Here is a 24736-nt window from a genome sequence, read left to right as displayed (position 1 = left end):
TGAGCCTGCGCTCTAGAGCCCGTGAGCCACAACTACTGAGCTCAGATGCCACAACTACTGAAGCCCGTGCACCTAGAGCCCGTGCTCCGCAACGAGAAGCCACTGCAATGAGAAGCCTACGCACCGCAAGGAAGAGTAGCCCCCACTTGCCACAACTAGAGAAAGCCCGCGTGCAGCAACGAAGACCCAATGCAGCCAAAAATAAATAAATAAGTAAATTTTTTTAAAAAAGTGCAGGGGAAACAGACATGAGTGGAGGATGGGAGTAAAATGGACTTTTAAAAAGGGTGATCTAAGAAGAAGGCTTACTGAAGAGGTGACATTTCAGGAGGGAGGAGAGGAAGTTGATTAAGAAGCAGGCCATGTTGTGACATGGGAAAGAGAGTTCTCGGTGGAGAAAAGGACAAGTGCAAAGGCTCTGAAGAAAGAGCATGCCTGGCCATGTTCAAGAAACAGCAAGAAGGTGGGTGTGGCCAGAGCAGAGTGAACAAGAGGGAGAGTGGTAGTTGAAGTCAGGGAAGTGAGGGGAAGATAGGGCTGGAACGTTATAGTCCACTGAAAGGACTCTGCTTTTATTATGAAATTGGAAGCCCTTGAAAGACTTTAGGCAGAGGTGATATAATGTGACATATCTTAAAAGGACCACTCTAGCTGCTCTGTGTAGAAAGGGAAGAAATACAGAGGACCTCTAAGGAGTTTACTACAAAAATTCAGGCAAGAGAGGATGTTGACTCAGACTAGAGAGGAAGCAGCGGAGCTGATGAGAAATGGGTGCACTCTGAATACATTCTGATGATCAAACTGAAAGGTTATGCTAACAGATTAGATACGAAATGTGAGAGGGGAGTCCCAAAAGACTCCAAGATTTTTCGCCGAGCAATTGGAAGCCACTGACCAAGAGAAGCAAAAAATAAAGGAGATGCAGGCTCACAGGCAGAAGAACAGGAGTGTGGTTTTAGAGGTGTTAGGTTTGAGGCGTCTATTAGATACCCAAGAGAGTACAATATGAATGTACTGCCTACGTTTAAAAAAAATCTAATGTCTGTTATTGTCAAGAAAATAAAGTGATTTCTGCTGATGATTGAAAAACTTCAGTCTCAGTTTCTACTGACTTCCTAACATGGCACAAAAGGTTTACTACTTAAAAGGATCTCAAACATTCCCAAAATTTAATATAAAGAAAGATCTTGTCAGCTGGACTGATAATGTGGAGGACACAAGTCAGTCATATACCCTCTAACCCAGTTATCAGATCTCTGATGGTTCTTTCATGGAAAAGCAGCAAAGGCTAGAGTTGTAGAGAGGACACTTACTGCTGAGGATGTAGAGAAGACCGGGGGGAAGGGTATGCCTGTGTCCAAGGGGGTTTGAGGAAGCTTTCCGGGCCCGGAGTGGAGGAGGTCTCGAAGGCTAGAGCCTTCAGTTTTGTTGTTGGAGGCAGTGGGACCCAGTAACAGACTGTTAAAAAGCTTTGGAGTCAACGGAGAGACCTTTGCAGTGGAGTTGAATGAGTCCAGCCCAAAGGGTGAATGAGACTCTTTATTGAGCACCGACCTCAGGGACCCTGCTTCTGTAAGAACATAACCAGGAATAGCATTAGGCACAAGGAATACCCAGCAGGCAACTGACTCCTAAAAATCAGCCAAGTGGGAAAGAGGAAAGACTTTCCCCTCCCCTGCCCCCCAAACTACGTACGGTTTGTCTGGGCCAAGCCTGACGAGCTATGACTATGGCAGGTCTCATGGCCAAGGAGAAGCCCTCCTACTTCTTCCTTTCTTTTCCAGATCTGGATTTCAAACTTCCTTTTGTTCCCATCCATCTTTCGTCTCCCTCACTTTCTAAGACAGTGTTGCTTCAAGTGGGTCTCCAGAATACTTGTATTAGAATCACCTGGAGTGCTTGTTAAAAATGGAGATTCTTGGTCTTACTCCAAGAGATTTTCACTTAATAGTTCTGGTGGGGCACAGGAATCTGCATTTTTAACGATTCCCCAGGTGATTTTGTGCCCACTGAAAACCAAGTGTAGCCCTCCTGGCTAGTAATACTGGCTATCAGGGCCATTTGGGAAGCTTGTTAAAAACCTTATATTGATTCTGACTAAAGAGGTTTGGGGTAGAACCCAGGCATGTGCCTTTTTTAGAAAGCTCCACTTCTAGAAATAAGTGGAAAGAGATTCCCTCATTTTACATGATCAGCCAGAGAAAGCAAGTGGCATGTTTCAAAAATGTGGATGGTAATGTGTGAGTTTGAAGAATCCCAGAATAACTCAAGTGTTCCACCCACAGGCAGGGCAGAGGCTTGTGTTAATCTCACCTTTTGTTTCTTCCTTAGCCTTCTGAGTTGCTAAATCCGCCAACCAGTGCAGGGCAGAGGAAGGTGGGCCTGTGTCAGGGCAAGGGGGCCTGATGGCTTTTAGCTCACTATTGCTATTTGACGCCGAACTGTCTGCTTTCAGAGGCTCGTCAGATCTGATGTCAGTACTGTTGGCTTTGGCAACATGGTCAGTCTCTGGTTGTGTTACCGATGCAGTTCCTCCTCCACCTGAGAAGGTGGTTTCATTTCCAGAAGAGGCACTAGGGTTTATGCTAGGAAGCTATAGCACAGAACGCCAACATGGTTAAAGTGTTGTCCTTGTGTAGAAAAAATACAATGCAAATAGTAATGACAGCTGATGCTAAACAGGTCTGGGAAAGCAACTGTCCCATAAACTGTTATTTCACTCATTCATTAATTTAACATATATTTGAGTCCTACAATGTGACAGAAACTATGCTAGGTTCTGTGGAAAGAGCAGTGAACAAGACTTGAAAATAAAACAGTGTTTTTGTTTGGCATGCCTGAGGCTCAAATTCTGCACTGGCAAATTGGTGATTAGAACTTGACCGCATAGAGCTGTTCTGAGGATTAAATGAGATAGTACTGATATATGCAAAGAGCTCAGAATAGTGTCTGGCACACATAAATGCTCAATAAAATGGTTATTATTCTATTATTGAATTTTCCAGATGATTTGCTCTAATATGTCAACTCTACTGAAAAGATATTTTGAGATCTCTCAGCATTAATCCCTGTACCTCTTATTGATCATGTGTAGCATTCCTGGAAAGCCCTCCGAATGTAAGAGGTGTGTGTGTGGTTTTTTTATTTTTTTAAAATAGCCTCTTATTCAAAATAGTCACCATCACACCAGAATGACCTCCACCTCTGACAAAGCAATGAGAAAATCACTGCCTCTCTGTGAAGGCTTAGGACTGCTTTCAGGGTAGAATGATCCCAGATCAGCAGGCTAATATTCATACTTCTTTCCTCAGTACCTAACATGACAAGGCAGGGACCATGCACACAAATAGGACTGTATTCCTAATTACCTTTTCTGTACTCTTCACCTACACAAGGAACCTGAGGTACAAATCTTGACAAGATGCAAAGAATCTCTTTGTGCTATTTATCAAACAAGCCTGAATTGGTTTTAAAGACACATGAAGAGAAACTCATACCAGTCAGGGGGAATTTAAATCCCTTGAGTAACTTCTGGGGCTCTCTCTAGACAGGCCTCCCCATCCCCTAATTCCCCAGGAATCTGACAGTAGCCTGGGACAACAGAGGTGAAAATGAGGCACTTCCTGGTACAAAGAACTTGAGTTTCTCTCAGTTGTACCTATACACACCACTTTACCTGTGACATCCCATTAGTGACAGCAGGTCTCAACACAGATTTGTTCTGCCGGCTAATACAAGGGCAGTTTGCTTTAATTCCCCACTTGCCCCGGGCAGCATGTACCATGTCTCCAATATTGTAAAGAGCTGGAAAAAAAATAACAATTAACCTTAAAATAATTGTATGTGCCAGGTATTGTGCTAAAGACCTTATTTACATTATCTCTCTCAAGCTTTACCACAAGTCAATGAGGTAGCAGCTTGTACCCTCAATTTTTTTTTTTAAGTTATTTTTTTTTAAATTTTATTTATTTTTTATTTTTGGGTGCGTTGGGTCTTCGTTGCTGTGTGTGGGCTTTCTCTGGTTGCAGTGAGTGGGGGCTACTCTTCGTTGCGGTGTGCGGGCTTCTCATTGCAGTGGCTTCTCTTGTGGAGCACGGGCTCTAGGCGCGTGGGCTTCAGTAGTTGTGGCACGCGGGCTCAGTAGTTGTGGCTCGCGGGCTCTAGAGTACAGGCTCAGTAGTTGTGGCGCATGGGCTTAGTTGCTCCACGGCATGTGGGATCTTCCCGGACCAGGGCTTGAACCCTTGTCCCCTGCATTGGCAGGCGGATTCTTAACCACTGCGCCACCAGGGAAGCCCAGTACCCTCAATTTTTGATGATGAAACTGAGACTCAGAGAAGTTAGGTTATTTGCTTAAGTACATAAAGTTGGTAAATGAAAGTACCGAGACTTTAACCCATGTCTATCTAGCACTAAAGTTCTGTGCACGCTTAACCACTAAGCAACACTCCCTCCCTCCTCTAGTAAACGTTAACAAGGTGTCCTTTAGCAGAAACTCTAGGGGTAGATTCCCTGTTGTTCAAGCGTATGTAAACATTTTGAATTGTATACTTGAGATTTACTGTAAGTTATACCTAAAAAAAAAAATAGACCAATGTAAACTTTACATAAACATTTAACCAATGCTTAGATCAGCAGGGAGCAGGCCTCTGACCACTGCACTCAGGGAGCTCTTCTGTTCAGATGCACTGGGTTATAAAGATCCAGGGGATGGCTCCCCAAAGTGGAGAAGAATATAGGCAGAGGATTCACCAACTTCAGTGTGTGTATGTTAATGGAACTGTGGAAGCTGGAAACAGTCTATCTGGAGGAATCAATGAAGTAAGCTGCCACAAGACCATTCATTCCTACTGTTAAGCTGCCTTCTTCATGGATTCAAGAGCTTTGATTAGCTTCAGCTGGATTTTTATAAACCTAGAACCAAAGGTCTTTCTGGAAGCCAGGGGACTGGCTTTTTCTTTCTTTCTTTTTTTTTTTTGCTGGGCCACACGGCTTATGAGATCTTAGTTTCCCGACCAGGGACTAAACCCGGGCCCTCGGCAGTGAGAGCACAGCGTCTTAACCACTGGACCACCAGGGAATTCCCAGACTGACTTTTGCTATCCTGGTCCTGCCGACCATAGGAATGTAAAATGACATGTGAAAAGCAACCAACCCCTCCACCCAGAAAGGTGAGGCGAAGTGGGTGCAGTGGCTGCATACAATCTAACATTTCTGAAGATTCAAATTCTCAGGGAAATCTAGTGAGGCTTAAAAAGAGTCAAGCTGAGATAAACCATTTTACCAAATATTATGGTGTGTAAATTACAGCTCAATTAAAAACATCTTTTTTCCCCCACCAAATCTAAAAAAGGAATTCCTTTACCTGTGCCAGGGATGATCTGTGTGGGCATGAGATTCTCTGGTTCATGGGACTGCCCCTTTGCACACTTCAACCAGGAGAAAACCTCTTCATCACCTATCTCTTCTGTCTCTGAAACAGAAACAAAATGACTTTACTTATTTTATGAGGGTCACAAGATGTATCTCTCTCAGTAAGTCAGAGTTTCAGACTTTACAGGCCAATTTTTTCATGGGTCAAAGAAGATAACAGCTAACTTTAAAAAATACTGCTACACTGAGTTATAATTTACATAAAATTAATTCAACAATTTAAAGTGTACACTTCAATGAATTTAGACAAATGTATATAGTTGTAGAAACAGTACTACATTCAGGATTTAGAACTTTTCAATCCCTTCATAAAGTTCCCTTCAGCACTTTACAGTCAATACCGTTTCCTCAACCCCTGGCCACCAACAACCAACTTTCTAACACTAAAATTTTGCTTCTTCTAGAATTTCATATCACTGGACACATATGGTATGTCATTTGTCATTTGTGTTGGGCTTCTTTCATTTAGCAGTGATTTTCAGATTCATCCATATTGTTGCATTTATCAGTAATTCATATCTTTTTATGTCTGAGTGCTGTTCCATAGTATGGATGTACCTTATTGTGTTTACCCACTTATCAGCTGGTAAATAGTTGGATTGTTTCCCATTATTGGCTATTATGAATAAAGTGCTACAAACATTCAAGTACAAGCCTTTGTGTGGACATATTTTCATTTCTCTTGGAAATACCTAGAAGTGGAATGCTAGCTTATGTCTAAATTTATAAAGAAATGGCTATACTGTTTTCCAAAGTGATGGTACCAAATTGCATTACTATCAGCCATGTTTAATAAGTTTTAGTTGCTCCATATCCTTGACAGCACTTTTGTACTCTCAGTTTTAAAAATTTTAGCCATCCTAGTGGGGTTGGTGGTTTCTCATTATGGTTTTAATTTGTATTTGCCTAGTAAGTAATGATAGCTTTTTCCCATGTGTTTATTTTCCATTGATCTATCTTCTTTGATGAAGTACCTGTTCAAATATTTTGCCCATTTAAAAACTGGGTTTTGGTGGGGACTTCCCTGGTGGCACAGTGGTTAAGAATCCGCCTGCCAACGCAGGGGACACGAGTTTGAGCCCTGGTCCGGGAAGATCCCACATGCTGCAGAGCAACTAAGCCCATGCACCACAACTACTGAGCCCGCGTGCCACAGCTACTGAAGCCCACATACCTAGAGCCTGTGCTCCGCAACAAGAGAAGCCACCGCAATGAGAAGCCCGTGCACCGCAACGAAGAGTAGCCCCCGCTCTCCGCAGCTAGAGAAAGCCTGAGAGCAGCAACAAAGACCCAACTCAGCCAAAAATAAATAAATTTAAAAATTAAAAAAAAAACAACTGGGTTTTTTGTCTTCTTGTTATTGAATTTTAAGAGGTCTTTATTATGGATGCAAGTTCTTTAGCAAATATGTGATCAGCAAATCTTTTCTCCCACTATGTGGCTTGCCTTTTCATTTACTTAATGTCTTTCGAAGAGCAGTTTTCAAATTTGATATTAATTTTTCTTTTGTTTTTTTGTGTCTTAGCTAAGAAATATTTATCTAACCCAAGGACACAAAGGTCTTCTATTTTTTTCCTAGAGGTTTTAGAGTTTTAACTTTTATGTTTAGGTCTATGATTTATTAGAGTTAATTTTTTGTATATAATGTGAATAAAAATAGTTCATTTGATTATTTGAATATGTATATACAGTTATTTAAGTACCATTTGTGAAAGGACTATCTTTTCCCATTCAATTAGCTTGGCACCTTTGCAGCTAATCAGTTGAATGTATATGAGTGGGTTTACTTCTAGACTCTGTTCTGTTGTGCTAACCATAGTGTCTTGATTACTGTAGCTTTATACAAAGTCTTAAAATGAAACAGTATAAATCCTCCAACTTCATTCTTCTTTTTCAAAATTTTGGTTATTCTAGGTAATTTGTATTTCATATAAATTTTAGAAACAACTTGTCAATTTCTACAAAAAGGCCTATTGGGATTTTCATTGGAATTGCACTTAATTATAGATCAATTTGGAAGAACTGACATCTTAATATTCAATCTTCTATCCGTGAATACAGTACATCTCTCCATTTATTTTTTATTTTTTTGTGGTACGCGGGCCCCTCTCCCGTTGCGGAGCACACGCTCCGTTCGCGCCGGCTCAGCAGCCATGGCTCACGGGCCCAGTCGCTCCGCGGCATGTGGGATCCTCCCGGAACGGGGCACGAACCCACGTCCCCTGCATCGGCAGGCGGACTCTCAACCACTGCGCCATCAGGGAAGCCCTGGTGTGGTTTTCTTAACGTATTTTCTGTTTGAGGATTATTGTTGGATTTGTGGTGTTATAGCTTTTTCATCAAATTTGGAAAATTTTTGGCTTTATTTGTTCAAATATTTTTTCTGTCTCTGCCCTCCTGCCCTCTTTCTGGAACTCCATTTATAAGTTTTGGAGACTGCCCAATATATCCTGTAGTTCAACAAGCCACTCTTCAACTTACAAATTTCTTTCTTCTCTCTGTGCTTAGTTTTTATAGTTTCTATTGCTGTCTTCAAGCTCACTGTTTCTTCTGCAGTATCTAATCTGCCACCTAGTGTATTTTTTGGGGGGGAGATATTTTTCATCTCAAGAGGTTTCATTTGGGTCTTTTACAGGTCTTCTGTTTTTCTCATTGTGTTTTCCTTTATGTCCAAGCATATTTAAAAGTTTTATAATAGCTGTTTTAGGTCCTTGTACAATAATTTCATCACTACTGTCATTTCTGGATTTGTTCTACAGATTGTTTTTTTTTTTCTTTTTTCCAGATTATTGGTCATATTATTCTGCTTTTCTGTATACCTGACCATTCTTCACTGAATGCAGAGCTTTGTGAGTATTATGTTCAGAGTACTGGATTTTGTTGTAATCCTTTAAAGAATGTTTGGTTTTAGTGTGGCATATAACTAAGTAACTTGTAGATGAATTTGATCCTTCCAAGGCTTGCTTTACACTTCATTATGGCAGCTCCAGAGCAGCCTGTATTCTGGGACAACATTAGTCTTACTACTAAGGGTGTGACTCTTTTGAACTCTATCCAGTGTCTCTCCACTCTGTCTGGTGGGAATACAAACTGTCAGTTCTGTATACTACTCAGTTGGTTGCCTTGAGGAAAGTTTCACCTTATGCATGTGCAGATCACTATAAGACAAAAAAAATTTAGACAATTTCTCCACAGATCTCTGGTGTTCTGTGTAGTTGTAACCTCTTTAGTACATTACCTCACTCTTTGCAGATTCTGATCTCTGTCTCAACTCATGAGATTGCCAAACTCTATTTTAGTTGCCTTTCCCTGTGGTACAGGATGGAAACTGCCTCCATGCAGTAAACTGGGGCAACTGTAAGATTCACCTTGTTTCTTCCCTTTTCTTAGGGAACACAGACTCAAACTGCCTGCTCTCTAATATCTGAAATTGTGGTTTCATATATTTTGTCTGGTTTCCTTGTTGTTTATGGCAGGAGGGCAATTTGTGCAGAAGTTTATCTTTCACGGGCGAAAATGGAAGATCTTAGCTCCATTAACATGTAGAACCTAGTGGATGTCAGGCCCTGTGTTAACCACTTTACATACATCACCTCATTTAATCCTCAAAACAATGCTGTGAGGGACATACTCATATTATCTTTGTTTTATAGACAAGGAAACTGAGGTTCTGAGGGTTTAAGTAGCTAACCCAAGATACCATAGTTGGTATAATAACGTGTGCAAGTAGGATTCAGATCCCAGTAGCCTAAGCTCTAAAACCACCGTTACAATGGTTACACTGTATCTTAGAAGAGGGAAGAATGAGGAAGTGGTGGGCAATAAGGTAAAGCAAAAACAAAGTGAAGCAAAGGATTTGAATAGACATTTTTCCAAAGAAGATAAACATAGGACCAATAAGCATATGAAAAGATGCTCAACATCAGTAGTTATCTGGGAAATGCAAGTCAAAACCACACTGTGAGGGACTTCCCTGATGGTGCAGTGGTTAAGAATCTGCCTGCCAATGCAGGGGACATGGGTTCGAGCCCTGGTCCAGGAAGATCCCACATGCCATGGAGCAACTAAGCCTGTGCGCTGCAACTACTGAACCTGTGCTCCAGAGCCCGCAAGCCATAACTACTGAAGCCCACGCTCCACAACTACTGAAGCCTGCGCGCCTAGAGCCCATGATCCGCAACAAGAGAAGCGACCACAATGAGAAGCCCGCGCACCACAACAAAGAGTAGCCCCCACTCGCCGCAACTAGAGAAAGCCCGTGTGCAGCAATGAAGACCCAATGCAGCCATAAATAAATAAATAAATAAATAAATAAATTTATTAAAAACACACACACACACACAATGATACACTACTTCATAGCCACTATGATGGCTACAATTAAAGACATTTAATAACAAGTGTTGACAGGATGTGGAAAAACTGAAATCCTCGTACATTGCTGGTGGAATTATAAAATGGTGCAGCTACTTTGGAATACAGTTTGGCAGTTTCTGAAAGGGTTAAAAATAGAACTGCCATATGCCCCATCAGTTCCACTACTAGGTATATCCTCAAAAAAAATGAAAACATATGTTCACACAAAAACTTGTACACAAATGTTCCTAGTGGCATTATTCATAACAGCCCAAAGTAGAAACAACCTACATGTCCATCGACTGACGAATGGATGAAGAAAATGTAGTATATCACACAATGGAATATTACCTGGCAATACAAAGGAATGAATTAGGTGCTATAACATGGATGAAACTTTGAAACAGTATGCTAAGTGAAAGAGGCCAGTCACAGAAGGCCAAATATTGTATGATTCCATTTATATGACATGTACAGAATAGGCAAATCTATATAGACAGTATGTAGATTAGTGGTTACCAAGGCCTAAGGAGGGGGAGGAATGGGGAGTGACAGCTAATGGGTGTGAAGTTTCTTTTTGGAGCAGTGAAAATGAAATTACTATATAACCTTGAGGATATACTATACTATGGTGATGACTATATAACCTTGAGAAGATACTAAAAACCTTTGAACTGTACACTTTAAAAGGGTGAATTTTACAGCATATGAATTATATCTCAAAAAAAGATGTTATTAAAAAAAACAAAACCAGGGAAGACGAAGATTTACTCTTGGCTTGTTTTAACCTTCCCAGTCAGGCTGGAGTATTGGCAATTTTAAGACCTCACAATGTGACAAAACATAAATGAAGCTAAACAGCTAAAGAGGAGGCGCAAACCCATTTCTGCTTCAATTTCCAAGTCCACACCTCCACTGACAGTTTACCTTTAGAACTACACAGGACAACATTTGCTCACCACTGCGTGGTCGGCTTTTCCTGAGCCTGTAACAGTCAAGGCAGACCCCAAATCCGCATTTGCGACAAACCCAGTGGATGTTGAAGAGAGTTGTTTCACATACATCACACATCTCCCGTACACCACGCACTGCTCGCTTCCATGCCACTTTCTCTGGTGGAAAAAGAGGAATACTGTTGGCACTGACCATCCTGAGCAACAGCAAAAGATCCCAGACCCACTGATTTCTACTCAAGTGTTTTGTCTAGCAATTAAACTCAAAGGTTCATGAAGTCTGTATTTCTATAATTGTAAGAGAAACAAAATACATGGAATTTCTAATATTTCTGAACAAGTGTCAATGAGAATGAATGCCACATGTTGTCATTTAAGATACTATAAAATTTTCAATTTGGGGAATTTTGAAACAAGAGGATTCTTTTCTTAAAGTGTAGGGCATAATTTCATAGTATAATATTCCTTGGTCTAGAAATAGGGTACAGTATCTCATAGACATGGAAATATCATAAATGTCTGAAAAATGTGGGTTCTAGGTATGAAACACAACAACCAGTAGCACTTCATCTATTCACAAACCATCAAGTATCACTAACACAAATTAGTTCAAAGCAAACTGAAAATATTCGGCGTGAATCAAACCCAAACAGGGATCAAAATGCAAATTATGACAACTGTGCTACAACAATGAAAGACAAACAGGGAAGGAATTCTTAGTTTGTTAACTGCCAAAGACTAAAAGAATGAGGACTGTTGGATACAGGTGTGGCTTCAGCTATTTAGTTTACTACAAAGAGAAGTTTTATCGGCCTTAATTCATCCATAGAAAATGCCACCTGCCACTCCTTCCACACCTCCCTTTAAGCAAAAGAAAATGAGTTTCCAACTAGAACTGACTGGAAGACAAGCAAGAGGGTGCCTTACGGTGTGGCTCCACCATCATCATGGCCTCCTTCTCAGACATCACAAGCTGGCAGAACTGGTCTCCAACGTTGGCAAGAATGTATTTTGAGGTTTCTAGGTCTATTCCTTCTGCTAGGGAGGAAGAGGGAATCCACAGGTTCATGGCATCAGGGTCACTTTGCTGGGGACTCAGAAACCCCTCCACTCGGAGTACCCCCTTTCGAGTGAAGATCAACCTGAGACAGGAAGGTACACAGTCAAATACATAGTAAATAGCAGCAACCATGCAAACCAACACACACTTAAAATCCTAGGACCTAAAAGACATTAAATGACACATAACAGGAATCAGACTGAGTTCAGAAATTTCACTGTATTAGACCAACACAGTGTGCACTAATAGGAAGGCTTGTTCACACCTAGTAGGTCTGGATTCTTTAAAAAGCTGTCCCCAGAAATGTCCACCAGTTTCTCCAACCACCTGTTCCACACCAGCACCCACAGCACTGAATCTGACCAGAGAAAAATACGGAGCTATGCTCACTGTCACACTTGAAATTCATGTCTACTCACGTGAACCCTTAATATTGCCTGGCAGCCACAATACAGTTTCCTAGCGGGCTCCCTCTCCTAGATGCCTATTTAATATCTTCTCCTTTCTTTTTAAACCTCCGGTATTACTTTCCCCACAAGGACCTTGCTAAGTATTTCACTGAAAAAATTCCGCAAGGAGCCAGAAGAGAATTCCCACAAGCTCCCACCACCACGCTACCACACGTTCTTGTCACTGGCCCCATGTACTCCATTTCATCTTCTGCTACTATGGATGAACTAGGTACCAGTGAAGACCAACCTCTCCACCTATGTTCTACATCCTATCCTCTTGCATAGGCATCCCTCCACTAATTCTCTCTTCCACATCATCTATCTTCCTCTCTACTGAATCACTCTTGTCAGTATTTGAACATGCTATCTCAAAAATCCCCTTGATCCCACACCCACCTCCTCCATTTATGTTTGTAAGAGCAGTTTCCTTTTTTTTTGCGGTACGCGGGCCTCTCACTGTTGTGGCCTCTCCCGTTGCGGAGCACAGGCTCCGGACGCGCAGGCTCAGCGGCCATGGCTCACAGGCCCAGCCGCTCCGCGGCATGTGGGATCTTCCCGGACCAGGGCACGAACCCGTGTCCCCTGCATCGGCAGGCGGACTCTCAACCACAGCGCCACCAGGGAAGCCCAGGAGCAGTTTCTTAAAAGAGTTGTCTAGGGCTAGGGTGGGAGAGGCCACAACAGTGAGAGGCCTGCGTACTGCAAAAAAAAAAAAAAGAGTTGTCTATACTGACAGTCACCAGCTCCTTTTCCTTTTATTTTCTCTTAATCCACGTCATTCAGGCTTTCTCCTACCAATCTACCAAAATTGGTATTGTTTTTTTTGCCATGCCACGCAGCATGTGGGATTTTAGTTCCCTGATCAGGGATCGAACCGGCGCCCCATGCAGTGGAAGTGTGGAGTCTTAACCACTGGACCACCAGGGAAGCCCCAAAACTGTTTTTTTGTGTGTGTGTGGTACGCGGGCCTCTCACTGTTTTGGCCTCTCCCATTGCAGAGCACAGGATCCGGACGTGCAGGCTCAGCAGCCATGGCTCACGGGCCCAGCCGCTCCGTGGCATGTGGGATCTTCCCGGACCGGGGCACGAACCCGTGTCCCCTGCATCGGCAGGCGGACTCTCAACCACTGCGCCACCAGGGAAGCCCCCAAAACTGTTTTTGACAAGGTCATTCCCCCTTGTTAAATCCAATGGTCATTTTCAGTCCTTAACTGACCCCACCCTATCACCAACATTTGCCGGAGTTCATAATTCCTTCCTGGAAATACTTTCTTCAGTTGTCTGCCAGGATACCTCACTGGCTGTTCTTTCTCAGCCTCCTTTACTAGTTCCTCTTCATCTTTCCCATCTCTAAATGCTGGAGAGCTTCAGAACTCAGTCCTTGGACTACTTCTCTTCTCTGCCTAGACTTTGACTCCTTAAGTGATCTCAGTTAGACTCACAGCTTTAAATACCCAGTAACATCCACGTTTTTATCTCCAGCTTGGACTTCTTCCCTCAACTCTGGAGTTGTATATCCAGCTGCTCTTTCTTTCTTCTTTTTTTTTCTTTTTGGGTGCACCATGCAGCTGTGGGATCTTAATTCCTTGACCAGGGATTGAATCCGGGCCCTTGGTAATGAGAAGGCAGAGTCCTAACCATGGGACCACCAGGGAATTCCCCAGCTGCCCTTTCAACATCTCTACTTGGAAATCTAATAGGAATCTCTAATTTAACATATCTAAATTAAAACTTCTGCACTTCCTTGGTGGCGCAGTGGTTAAGAATCCTCCTGCCAATACAGGGGACATCGGTTCGATCCCTGGTCCAGGCAGACCCCACATACCGCGGAACAACTAAGCCCGTGAGACACAACTACTGAGCCCACGCACCACAACTACTGAAGCCACGTGCTGCAACTACTGAAGCCCATGCACCTAGAGCCCGTGCTCCACAACAAGAGAAGCCACCACAATGAGAAGCCCGCACACCGCAACAAAGACCCAACACAACCCAAAATAAAAAAATAAAAATAAATCAACTAATTAAAACTCCCCATTTTCCTCCTCAAACCCACTTTTCCCTAAGAAATCACCTTACCAGTAAATGGCAATTCCATTCTTCCAGTTTTCAGGCCAGAAGCCATAAAATCATCTTTGACTCTTCTTTCATAACCCACATGCAATCCATCAGAAAATCATGTGGCTCTACCTTCAAAATATATCCTTAATTTAACCACTTCTCATCACCTCTATTAATACCTCCCTACACTAAGCCACCATCATTTCTCACCTGGGTAATTCCAATATTCTCCTAATTTCTCCCTGCTTTTGCCTCAATATAATCTACTCTCAAGAAGGTAGTCACAGTGATCCTTTAAAACATTCATCAGTGTTACTCATCAGCTCAAAATCTCCAACAACTGCTTCTTCAGCATAAAAGCCACGGCCCTTAAGAGTAGCCCTTTACAATCTGGATCTATCATTAACTCTTTGACTTCACTCTTTTCCTCCCCTTGCTTACTCTCTTTTACCCACCCTAGCTCCATGAACACATTAGAAATATTCCAGCCTCAAGACAGTTGCTGTTGCTGTGCCCTCTATCTCGAATACTCGTCTCCCAGAAAAATGCGTGGCTCACTCCCCTCACCTCCTTCAGGTCTTTACTCAAAACTCACTTTCTCAAGTTATCCTTTTTTTTTTTTGGCCTTGCCACATGGCATGTGGGATCTTAGTTCCCCAACCAGGGATCGAACCTGTGCTCCCTGCAGTGGAAGGAGGAGTCCTAACCACTGGACCACCAGGGAATTCCCCCATCAAGCCATCCTATTTAACTGTAGCTTCCTCCAATAAAGATATAAAAATAGGGCTTCCCTGGTGGCGCAGTGGTTGAGAGTCCGCCTGCCGATGCAGGGGACATGGGTTCGTGCCCCGGTCCGGGAAGATTGCACATGCCGTGGAGCGGCTGGGCCCATGAGCCATGGCCGCTGAGCCTGGCATGTCTGGAGCCTGTGGTCTGCAACGGGAGAGGGCCACAAGAGTGAGAGGCCCGCGTACCGCAAAAAAAAAAAAAAGATATAAAAATAAATAAATAAACTGTAGACTCTCTAGCCTCCCCACACTTCAATCCTCTTTCCCTCCTTTTTCTTCCTCACAGTTATTACAGACTGACATACTATATATTTAACCTTTTTTTTTTTCTTATTTACTCTCTGCATCCCCAACAAGCCTCCTGAGGGCAGGAATTTGATGGTTTTATGTACTGTTTAATCCTCAATGCCCACAACAATGGCTGGCACACATTAAGTGCTCAATAAATATTTGCTGAATAAGTGAATCCATGCCACATGGATAAACCACCTGGATTTCTTTATTTAAAAAACTAAGGACACTTGAATGATTGCTTAGAAGAAATTCCTCTTCTAAGTTTATCAAGCAGAAGAAAAGTGACTAAATAGCTGTTGTTTGGTAAAAGCAAGGGATATTCCTAGGATTTCAACAGTTATCTCTATTTCACATTATCTCCTAATCTTACTTCCCCTTCTCCGTAGCGGACTCAAGTTACTCTAGCACTAAAGAGGAATAAGTGGTCAGGCAGATCTATGACACAAAATGGCATCCTTCTGCTCACACCACTGGTTTCAAATGCAACCCAAGTTAGGAATAACTCAACACAGCTCAGGGGGCAGCAGGTAAGATTGTTCAATTTCAGTTCTCTAAGGACAAAGTCACATATCATTTCACAATCCAAACAACTAAGTGGCCACTAATGGGATGGCAGAACCTTAGCACAGACTCTAAGAGCAATGCAATTTAGGAAAACAGTAAAAAGATGGTGAGATATGTTTACCGATTCAGAGAAAGAGTGGAAGTTAAGTGTCACTAACGAAACTGGGAAGGAGATGAAGAGAGGAGTCTGGGTACCTCCGGAAGTGAAAGAAGCGGCAAGCCACAGTGGAATCATCTTGCTCTTGTTCCTTAAACTTCCGATACCGCTCCAGGCGGCACTCACGACACTTGTGCAGATGAGGGGCTACATTGATGCACGACCCATCCTGCAGGAAGGGCTCTCCGGACTGCTTCAGCTTCTTCACTTTGCTCACATCTTTCAGCACTGACTGGCCAACTGTGGCAAGGGAGGGGGAGAAATGGTTGGTCATGAAAGGTTTAAATGAGACTCAATAACATAATCCTCCTGGGAACAGTCACTTGTCCTGACCTGAGTCACTCCTCCTTGCACTGAATGGGCATGAGCCCATCAGGTCTATCCTTGACAGAAAAGGAGCACAGGGAACAAAGGCTTCAACTAGGAGTTAACGACCATGGAGAGTTTGTGGGAAGTACCCCATGACAACAAAACAACTCTGAGCATGGGTGAGGAAAACTCAAGACAGCAGAAGCCTCTTGCCACTAGCCCCTCAGGATATGACTGTTCTACTAATCAAGAACTCTTGGGGTTCCCATGGGATACCAAATCCTAACAAGAATGGCGACTTTTACCATCAGACTTTCTCTTAGACACTTGCCCTTATACAATTTTGGACCATAACCTCACTCCATAGGAGTTAATGGCTTTTGGAAGAGGTGTTAAAACCATATATATGTGACAGAGAGGAGCAAACTGAGGAGTGCTTCGCTTTGCTTCATCAACTCTACTAAAGGCTGCGATGTAGGGCTTCCCTGGTGGCGCAGTGGTTGAGAGTCCGCCTGCCGATGCAGGGGACACGGGTTCGTGCCCTGGTCCGGGAAGATCCCACATGCCGTGGAGCGGCTGGGCCCGTGAGCCATGGGCCGCTGAGCCTGCGTGTCCGGAGCCTGTGGTCCGCAACGGGAGAGGCCACAACGGTGAGAGGCCCACATACCACAAAAAAAAAAAAAAAAAAAAAAAAAAGGCTGCGATGTGAGAATGAAGACTAGTACTGAGTAACTCGCCTAAGTAAATAAAAGAGGAAGGGCCAAAGGCAAGAGAAATACACAAGAGTTCCTGACCGAAAATAACAGACTATCAAGACTTTTTGGGATTATCATTACACAGGACACATACCCCTCTTACAGTACTGGTATAGATCAATCCTGCCCTGAACCAGAAGGTCTGATGAGGGGCCCCTACTGTGCCCTTTTGACTATGTAATTCTATGAGATTATAGAACTTTCCATCAAAGAGAGGGCCTCTGCTGCCCAAGAGCACAACAAGCATTTAAAGCTAGTGCCAGAGCCAAGCCCACGTATAAGCCCAGCAGGATCACCTTTCAAGGGGGCAGTCCGAGGCCGGCCTTTGGGGGCCTGCTTCCCTTTGCCTTTTCCCAGCAGCAGCTCAGCACTGCGCTCCCCATTGGGGCCCAGCTTCCCCATCAGGTGCTCCGGAATCCCCTTTAGGCCGGTCTTGGCTTGCAGCTGCTCCTCAGAGTCGCTCAAATCTGACAGGTCGCTATTGGTACTGGAGTCCGAGTCTTGTCTGCAAGCCAAGCTTCGCTCATCCAGTGAGAACCTTTTCACAGCTTCAAAAGGAGCTTTGTTCTCCTGTGAAAAATCTGCTGGGGAGGACAGAAAGCTGCCTGAGTGTCTGCCAAAGACGTTACTAAAGGTTTTAAGGAGAGGATTGTCCTGCTGCCCAGGCCCCACAGTTGGTCTCTCCTCTGTGGGGCTAGAGGATAGAGTAGGCATCTCAATGGGCTGGGTGAGGCTGCTGGTGGGTGAACTGGACCGGCCATTCCCCATGGCAGAGAGGCTTGGCCCCCCAGTGGTAAGAGCTGAGCCCAGAACACCAGACACCAGTTTGGAGGAGTCAGTTGTGATGAAAAGGGTTTTCTTCTTTGCTAAAGATGCTGAATCTGTAGAGGAGTGAGACTCGGGCCAGCTGGGTGCTGCCTTGGAGGTGACAGTGGTAGCAGAGGAAGAGCTACCTGATGCCTGAGATGCAAAGCTGCTGAAAGGGCTATGTTCAACTTTCTCCACAAATGCCAAGAAAGGGTTAGGAGGCTCTTCTCGGGACAGTTTAGGGGGCTGTAAAAATAGATTTTCATGACTGTCTGGGGTGCGGGCATTTAGGAGGCTCCGTGGGAAGGCTGGCGTGAGGGTGGGCATGGACTCTGCAGGCACTTTCCGATCCACAGAGCTTCCAGCCTTAGAGCCTGATTTAGTGTCTGCTCCAAGAGCGGATCTTCCTTTACATAGGCTCTCAAGGCTTTGTTTGAATGAGTCTCGACTGGAGGAATCATCAGCCAAACTCTCTGAAACAGTAGTGAAGTAGTTACTGGTGGGTAAAGTTTGGGACATGCATTGAAAAAACAAGTTTTTGGAGAGATCAGAGTCTTTCTGAGACTCTGGTGCAGAGCTACAGCCAAAAGAGAAGCCCAAAGGTTTGTTCTCTGTAGCTAGAACCCCATTGGACTGGCTCCTTCCACTTCCAAAAGTCAAAGCTTGTGATGAACTCGGGAGAGATGCTCCAAATCCAGAAGAGGCCAGAACAGAATTTCTTGAATTCTGAAAAGAGAGAAGATAGCCTGAGTTAGTGATGCTGGCTTCTCTTGACAACCTTAAGATATCTTCTTGGACCTAGGCCAACATTTCCTGTGGGTCAATCAACTTTTCTCTCCTACAATTCCAGGAAAACTGTTCTTATACCTATATTTCACCAGGGAAGAAAACTGCCACAGACAGCACAGGGGGATCTTTAGCAAGGTAAGCTAGAGATGGCAGGATGAATGATATCCTGCCATTCCCTTGGTTGTTAGCCAACTGGTTGTCAGAGCACTTGGAGGCTGTGTAGGCTTCTAAGTATCTATTTAGAAATGAAGACTCCACCAGGAACTGAAGAAAAGGGCTCCCCAATGGACATCAGCTTTTACTCTGAAATATAGTGAAATATTACTAGTGACACTGTAATATTCATCTATCTCAAAGACCTTAGGGGCTATGGTTAAAGTTTCAGTTTATTTAAGCCACTGCAAATTGCCCATCTTACAAAAGCGACTTCAGCCCTATGACAAGCCCACTGTACACTAAGGAAAAGTATTTTCTTTATTAGTCTGAAACTCACCAAGATGGACCCTTTTGGAATTTGGCCATTTATTTTTATTTATGGGTCCAAGTCAACCTAAAAGTTGAAGTATCTGTTTCAATTAAAGTTAGACCTAAAGGTGCTAAATTAAAGAAGGCACACCAGTTACTGAACCCTTCTGTTATCATTAGGATCTAACAAGTCTCCAAAGTGGAAAACTGTAGACACTGATACACCCACCAAATAAAAGCATTCAGCATAACAAATTGGAGAATGAAAAAACACTTTCCTTTTTTTGATACCTTAAAAATGCTAACTTCTGCATTTGAATAAAGAAGGATGTATACATAAAGAAGGGTTAGAATCACTTTCATATGGTATATTACACACCCATATATGTGCATAATACAGAGAAATATCCACAGGTAGGTATGAGCACTTATGTAATACTTGGAAATAAAAATTATTCCATGACTGCTTAATGGATATGGAGTTTCTTTTTGGGGAGAAGAAAATTTCTTTAACTAGATAGTGGTGATGGTTGCATAACACTGTGAATGTATAATGCCACAGTACTGTATACTTCAAATGGTGTGAGTGGTAAATTTTATGTTATGTGTTACTTTACCATAATTTTAAAAAATTTATGCCAGATAAATGAAAGGGTGTTGTTAAAAAAAAGCGGGGGGCTTCCCTGGTGGCGCAGTGGTTAAGAATCCGCCTGCAAATGTAGGGGACACGGGTTCGAGTCCTGGTCCAGGAAGATCCCACATGCCGCAGAGCAACTAAGCCTGTGTGCCACAACTACTGAGCCTGCGCGCCACAACTACTGAGCCTGCGTGCCTAGAGCCCGTGATCCGCAACAAGAGAAGCCACCGCCATGAGAAGCCCATGCACCGCAACAAAGAGTAGCCCCTGCTCACCACAACTAAAGAAAGCCAGAGAGCAGCAACGAAGACCCAACACAGCCAAAAATAAAATAAAATAAATAAATTTATAAAAAAGGTGGGGGGAGTTTCAATATATTTAAGGTTTCCTTTAAATACGCAAGAGGAGTCTACATTAGGACTTTCTTTGGGGTGGCAAAGAGGCATGAGAACCAGGCAGACCACCTGTGGCTTGCCTCCAGCTGACATCTGCTACAGAGACTGCTTCAGTGCATTTAACAGTCAAAAACTTAGTTCATTCTTCTTTTCCTTCCCACTAACCGGCAACCAGACTTAAACTCCTCCAAATAAAGAGAATAGACAGACACAGCACTGATGCTATGCTGTTGTTTCACTGCGAGAATTTGGCCAGGAGCCTTGACACCTGCATGACTGCAAGGAATAAGCATAAGGATCTCAGGTTTCACTACTAAAGTTACTCTTTAAAAATAAATACACACATGAATGAAAAATAATTTGGATGGTCTTTCATTTTCTTCAAATGATTAAATTTCAAATCCTCTTCTTATAAGAAAGTGATGACAAACTGATTTTAACACACGTTTTAGGGAAAGAAGTTTCCTGGAGGGCTGTGTCCCTATTTCATGATGGAAATACCCATTTCTGTACTTTTAAATCATATTCCAAGAGAATACCTAGGCTAACACATTAGCAAAGTTACAGATACAGTCACAGAAATTTCTCAAACCTGTTTGGAAAATGCCCTTTGATCCACATTTCATTTATTCAGCTTTGCCACTCCAAGAACAACAGCATTCAGTGGATCTCTTCTTGCAGAGTGTAGTATTTGGTCTATTTTGTAATCCTCATTTACATCTACTCTGCCTTTGACATGGATTTGATTTTAATCAACTAGCTAGTTGGGGATCTGGTAATGCTGGAATGCTGGCAAACTAACAGAGAACAAAACATGAAGAGTGCGAAATTTGCATTTACAGGCCTTCTCTTCTGCCTGGGCACTTCACCTCCCTCCCCAACCCTGCACACTAGAGATTAACAAACTGCATTTGCTAGGGAGGGGAAGAAGTCAGATGAAATGTATATGCCATGTTTTATATGGCACTGTTATACACTGTTATAAAATGATTCCATTTTAGGATGTGAGCTCCGTCAAGCAGGATTTCAATTCTTTGTTTATAATATACAGTACTTAGCACACAGTAGTTTCCCATACATAATTTTTTAAAAAATTAGTATTTTATTTGTATTTCATATTCCAGCTTGAATTAACAGCCAGTTTGAAAAAAATATGACTAGCATCATAAATCATACTTTGGTGACCAAAATAAGAACCAAAAGACTATAACTGATTTTGACACTCTTTCAAATTTGACTGGGGAGCCAACTTGATGTTAACTTGTATTTAACAAAAGTTCCTTTTCAGCAACAATACATGCATGTAAGATAAAGAACATAGTAAACTAGATACTACTGTGATTAATTCCATCAAAATTTCCAGGTAAGGCTTACAAGATTAATTTAGGGGAAAAAACACCCAACCTTCCATGGTCATATCAAATCAAAGAAAGCAGCCCAGCCTCAAAGGAAAATATATGAAATGATGAAATAATTCCATCAAAATTTCCAGGTAAGACTTAAAAGATTAACTTAGGGGGAAGAAAAAACCAACCTTCCATGGTCATATGAAATCAAAGAAAGCAGCCCAGTCTCAAAGGAAAATATATAAAATGATGAACTGAAAACAGGGGTTTGGGTAATAGTAGCTTTCACATAGCCTTAATTACAGTGTTCACTGTTGCCAACACTATAATTCATTAACCTTGCCTCTCATAGGCCTGGTTGAGGCTCAACCACTACATGAACTAAATAGATAACTGAATTAAAAAGATTCCCCATTAGATCTATTTTAACAACTCATTAAATTGGGCTGTATAATCAGTTTTTGATCAGCCCAATTGTTCAGGTGACTTTTAAGAGCTGATAAAGTTTTAAAGATATATGCATTTGCCCAACGAGCAGTAAAGGACTATCCACAGAATACAATTTAAGCACATCTCAGAAATACTCCTTCCCTGTGGCATTTGAGATGCTTTTTTAATGTGTTAAGAACAAAGTAGGGTGAAAGAGTGAACCCAAATCTTGCAAATCTGCCCCTGAAACAACTCACCTCTCCTGGGGCCTGCGACCAGCTGCCTTTCTGTTTTTCCGGCCCAGTCCCTGCTGCAAGGCCAGTGTCTGAGATCCTCACCGTGGTTGGGGTGGAGCTGGCGGTAGTGACCACAGCTGCTGAAGCCACCATACCCTGGCCAACTTGTTCCAGTATTTTTCCTGCCTCTTTATTTTCGGCTCCACCCACCTCTGGGGCCAAAGGTGTCTGACCTGTGGCTGTAGAATATGGAGTGAAAGGTACAGGTGTGTCCCCACCTATGGGCTCATCCTGCACCACCAGAGTCCTGCCGTTTTCTTTGGTGTAAGTGGCAAAGCGAATGTTGCGGTTAATCTGGGGGACAAATGTAGTCGGTGGCTGCTTGGCTCTCTGATCCAGCCCTGGCTCTCCACTGGCATTCCCTCCTTTCCAGGGCCCTCGGCTTGCCTCACCTCCATCGCTCCCATTACTGTCTACTTCACCCCTGTCTCCTTTTAATTTCTTTGATGCAGGGTCACACCCAGAGTCCGAAGCACTTTTCCTCCTCCGGCCATCTTTCCCCTCTATGCTCTCTCTCTTCTTCTTTCCTTTGGAAGATTTTACTGCTTTTAACGTACCCCCCTACAAAACAAAATTCAAAAAAGATTTATTACAAGGGACTTTCCATCCTGTGAAAACCATAAACCATTAGCTCTTTCCCATCTCTAGAAGCAGACAATCAAAGCAGGTACAGATTGCCAAATTCCAATGCCAGCTCTAAGACATCCCCTTTTGTTAAAAAGCTCCAATCTTCCTGTGATTCAATTTATGCACACATATTCAAGATAATGGTTACTAAGAAGTTAACTCACTTGGCAAACCTTCCCTTAAATAAAATCCACTACTTCCTCAACTGGACTTTTTTTAGGATTTTAAAAATTTGTGGAATTTCTTTTACAAAATAGACTGCTAGGCTGGGAACTTATTTGCCTCTTGATGAAAAACAAAATCTGCTTTACTTTTATATTTATCTCCTTGTTTGACAGAAACTGGCATTTCAACTATTGAAAAATAAAATCTCTTCTATCCAGAAGTCATTAAAAACTGGTGACAACTTAACAATAGGAAAACCATGAGTCTGTGACCAGAGCAAAAGTGAGCCCAACAGAAACAAGTCTGAATTGCTCTTATGGACACTATAAAGACACAAACAATCTCCAGAGCTTATTTCAAAGCATTAGACAGGGAAAAGCTAAAAAGGCAGGCTACCATAACCAAACAACCAAATCTCTTAGCTCTTCCAGTAATTTTAGCCTATCACATGAAATCTTATTTGTGCCTTACTTGAGAGGTCAGACAACTTTAAAAGACACAGAATTAAAAGGGGGCAATTCCTATCTCTGAATAAAAACTCTTTCCCTGAGAAGGACAAGAGGACAGGGGCTTGGGACAGAGCTAACATTCTCTCAAGCAACTTATATCTGGAACAGTCTTAGATTGGTATCCCATCATGAAGCAAGTTTTCATTTTAGCTTCATTTAGCTAACTTTCAGACAGTTTTATTCAGATAACACGTTGGGGTGGCAATAAGCTAGAGACATAGTTATTTGGCCATTATTATTTACCAACTTGATTACTCTAGTCTTACTGCCCTTAAATACTTATAGATTCTTTGTGCAGATCTATCTTTGTTGTAATCATTATTATAGCTGTTATAACTGAAATTTTTTCAAATTTTACATTTCTTCTTGCCAGTTCTAGTTTTTTTTTTCTTCTTTTTTTTTGCTGCCTTCATTTCTGTCTTTTCTCCCTTAATTTCCTTCTACAAACCTTAAACAAAGCTCAAGATTTATTTGTTTCTCCCATGCCTTTGGTAATATTAATCTAAGTTTCTAAATCTTTCGTTCAAGAACTGTTCCTGTTTGTTAAGAATTGCTTTCAAAAAAAAAAAAAGAATTGCTTTCATGTGATCCTTTTAAAACCTTTTTACCCTTTCTTCAACCTCCATCATCACCCAGTTTTCAGTGCTGTGAAGTACGGAAGTACAATCAGTGAAATCTCTCCTTTCTTGCTCACTCTTTTAAGGAGATGAGGTAACCATGGATCTTAAGAAGGGTTACTGCAAAACTTGGCAGAACTGTCAATAATTGTACTTTGCTAGCTAAGAAGATAGTCACATCATGGCAAAGCTGAGAAGGGAAGAATCAACATCTGTTGCTGAAAACCACAGATCTCACCTTTAACTCATTTGGCCAACTTACAGAGCCTGGCTCAGAGCAATCTCCCTGATCAACAATTTACATGTATGCCCTACTTACAGTGAGCTACTCACATGTGAGTAGAAAGACTAGGACACTGAGACCAGTACTCTCTAGCTATACCTGGGCAGCTAAACAGTACCTGACATATAATAGGTGCTTAAAGAATGAATGAAATAAAGAAGGAAATAAAAGAGGGACCCAATATGGCAT

The 24736-nt window shown here is 42.4% G+C and overlaps 1 protein-coding gene across 3 annotated transcripts in view; it reads right to left on the bottom strand.

The window, feature by feature from the left end:
- KDM3B (lysine demethylase 3B) overlaps positions 1 to 24736 on the bottom strand; it is a gene marked incomplete at its 5' end in the record, with an annotated part of 59016 nt that overhangs the window by 10712 nt on the left and 23568 nt on the right. The window contains 10 exons of one of the 3 annotated variants that reach the window (XM_082650427.1): positions 1314 to 1570; positions 2314 to 2593; positions 3677 to 3804; positions 5366 to 5473; positions 10749 to 10901; positions 11670 to 11884; positions 16157 to 16358; positions 17479 to 18715; positions 22308 to 22525; positions 22739 to 22907. In XM_082650427.1, coding sequence (XP_082506553.1) covers positions 1314 to 1570; positions 2314 to 2593; positions 3677 to 3804; positions 5366 to 5473; positions 10749 to 10901; positions 11670 to 11884; positions 16157 to 16358; positions 17479 to 18715; positions 22308 to 22525; positions 22739 to 22907 — 2967 coding nt within the window. Of the gene's footprint in view, positions 1 to 1313; positions 1571 to 2313; positions 2594 to 3676; positions 3805 to 5365; positions 5474 to 10748; positions 10902 to 11669; positions 11885 to 16156; positions 16359 to 17478; positions 18716 to 22307; positions 22908 to 24736 lie in introns of all 3 variants that reach the window. The other 2 variants (XM_082650426.1, XM_082650428.1) reach the window with 2 other exon arrangements.

Source organism: Grampus griseus, assembly GCF_964374135.1.
Source record: "Grampus griseus genome assembly, chromosome: 3".
Classification (NCBI taxonomy): domain Eukaryota; kingdom Metazoa; phylum Chordata; class Mammalia; order Artiodactyla; family Delphinidae; genus Grampus; species Grampus griseus.
Note: the sequence above shows the minus strand (reverse complement) of the source record. Positions and strands in the feature narration are given on the sequence as shown.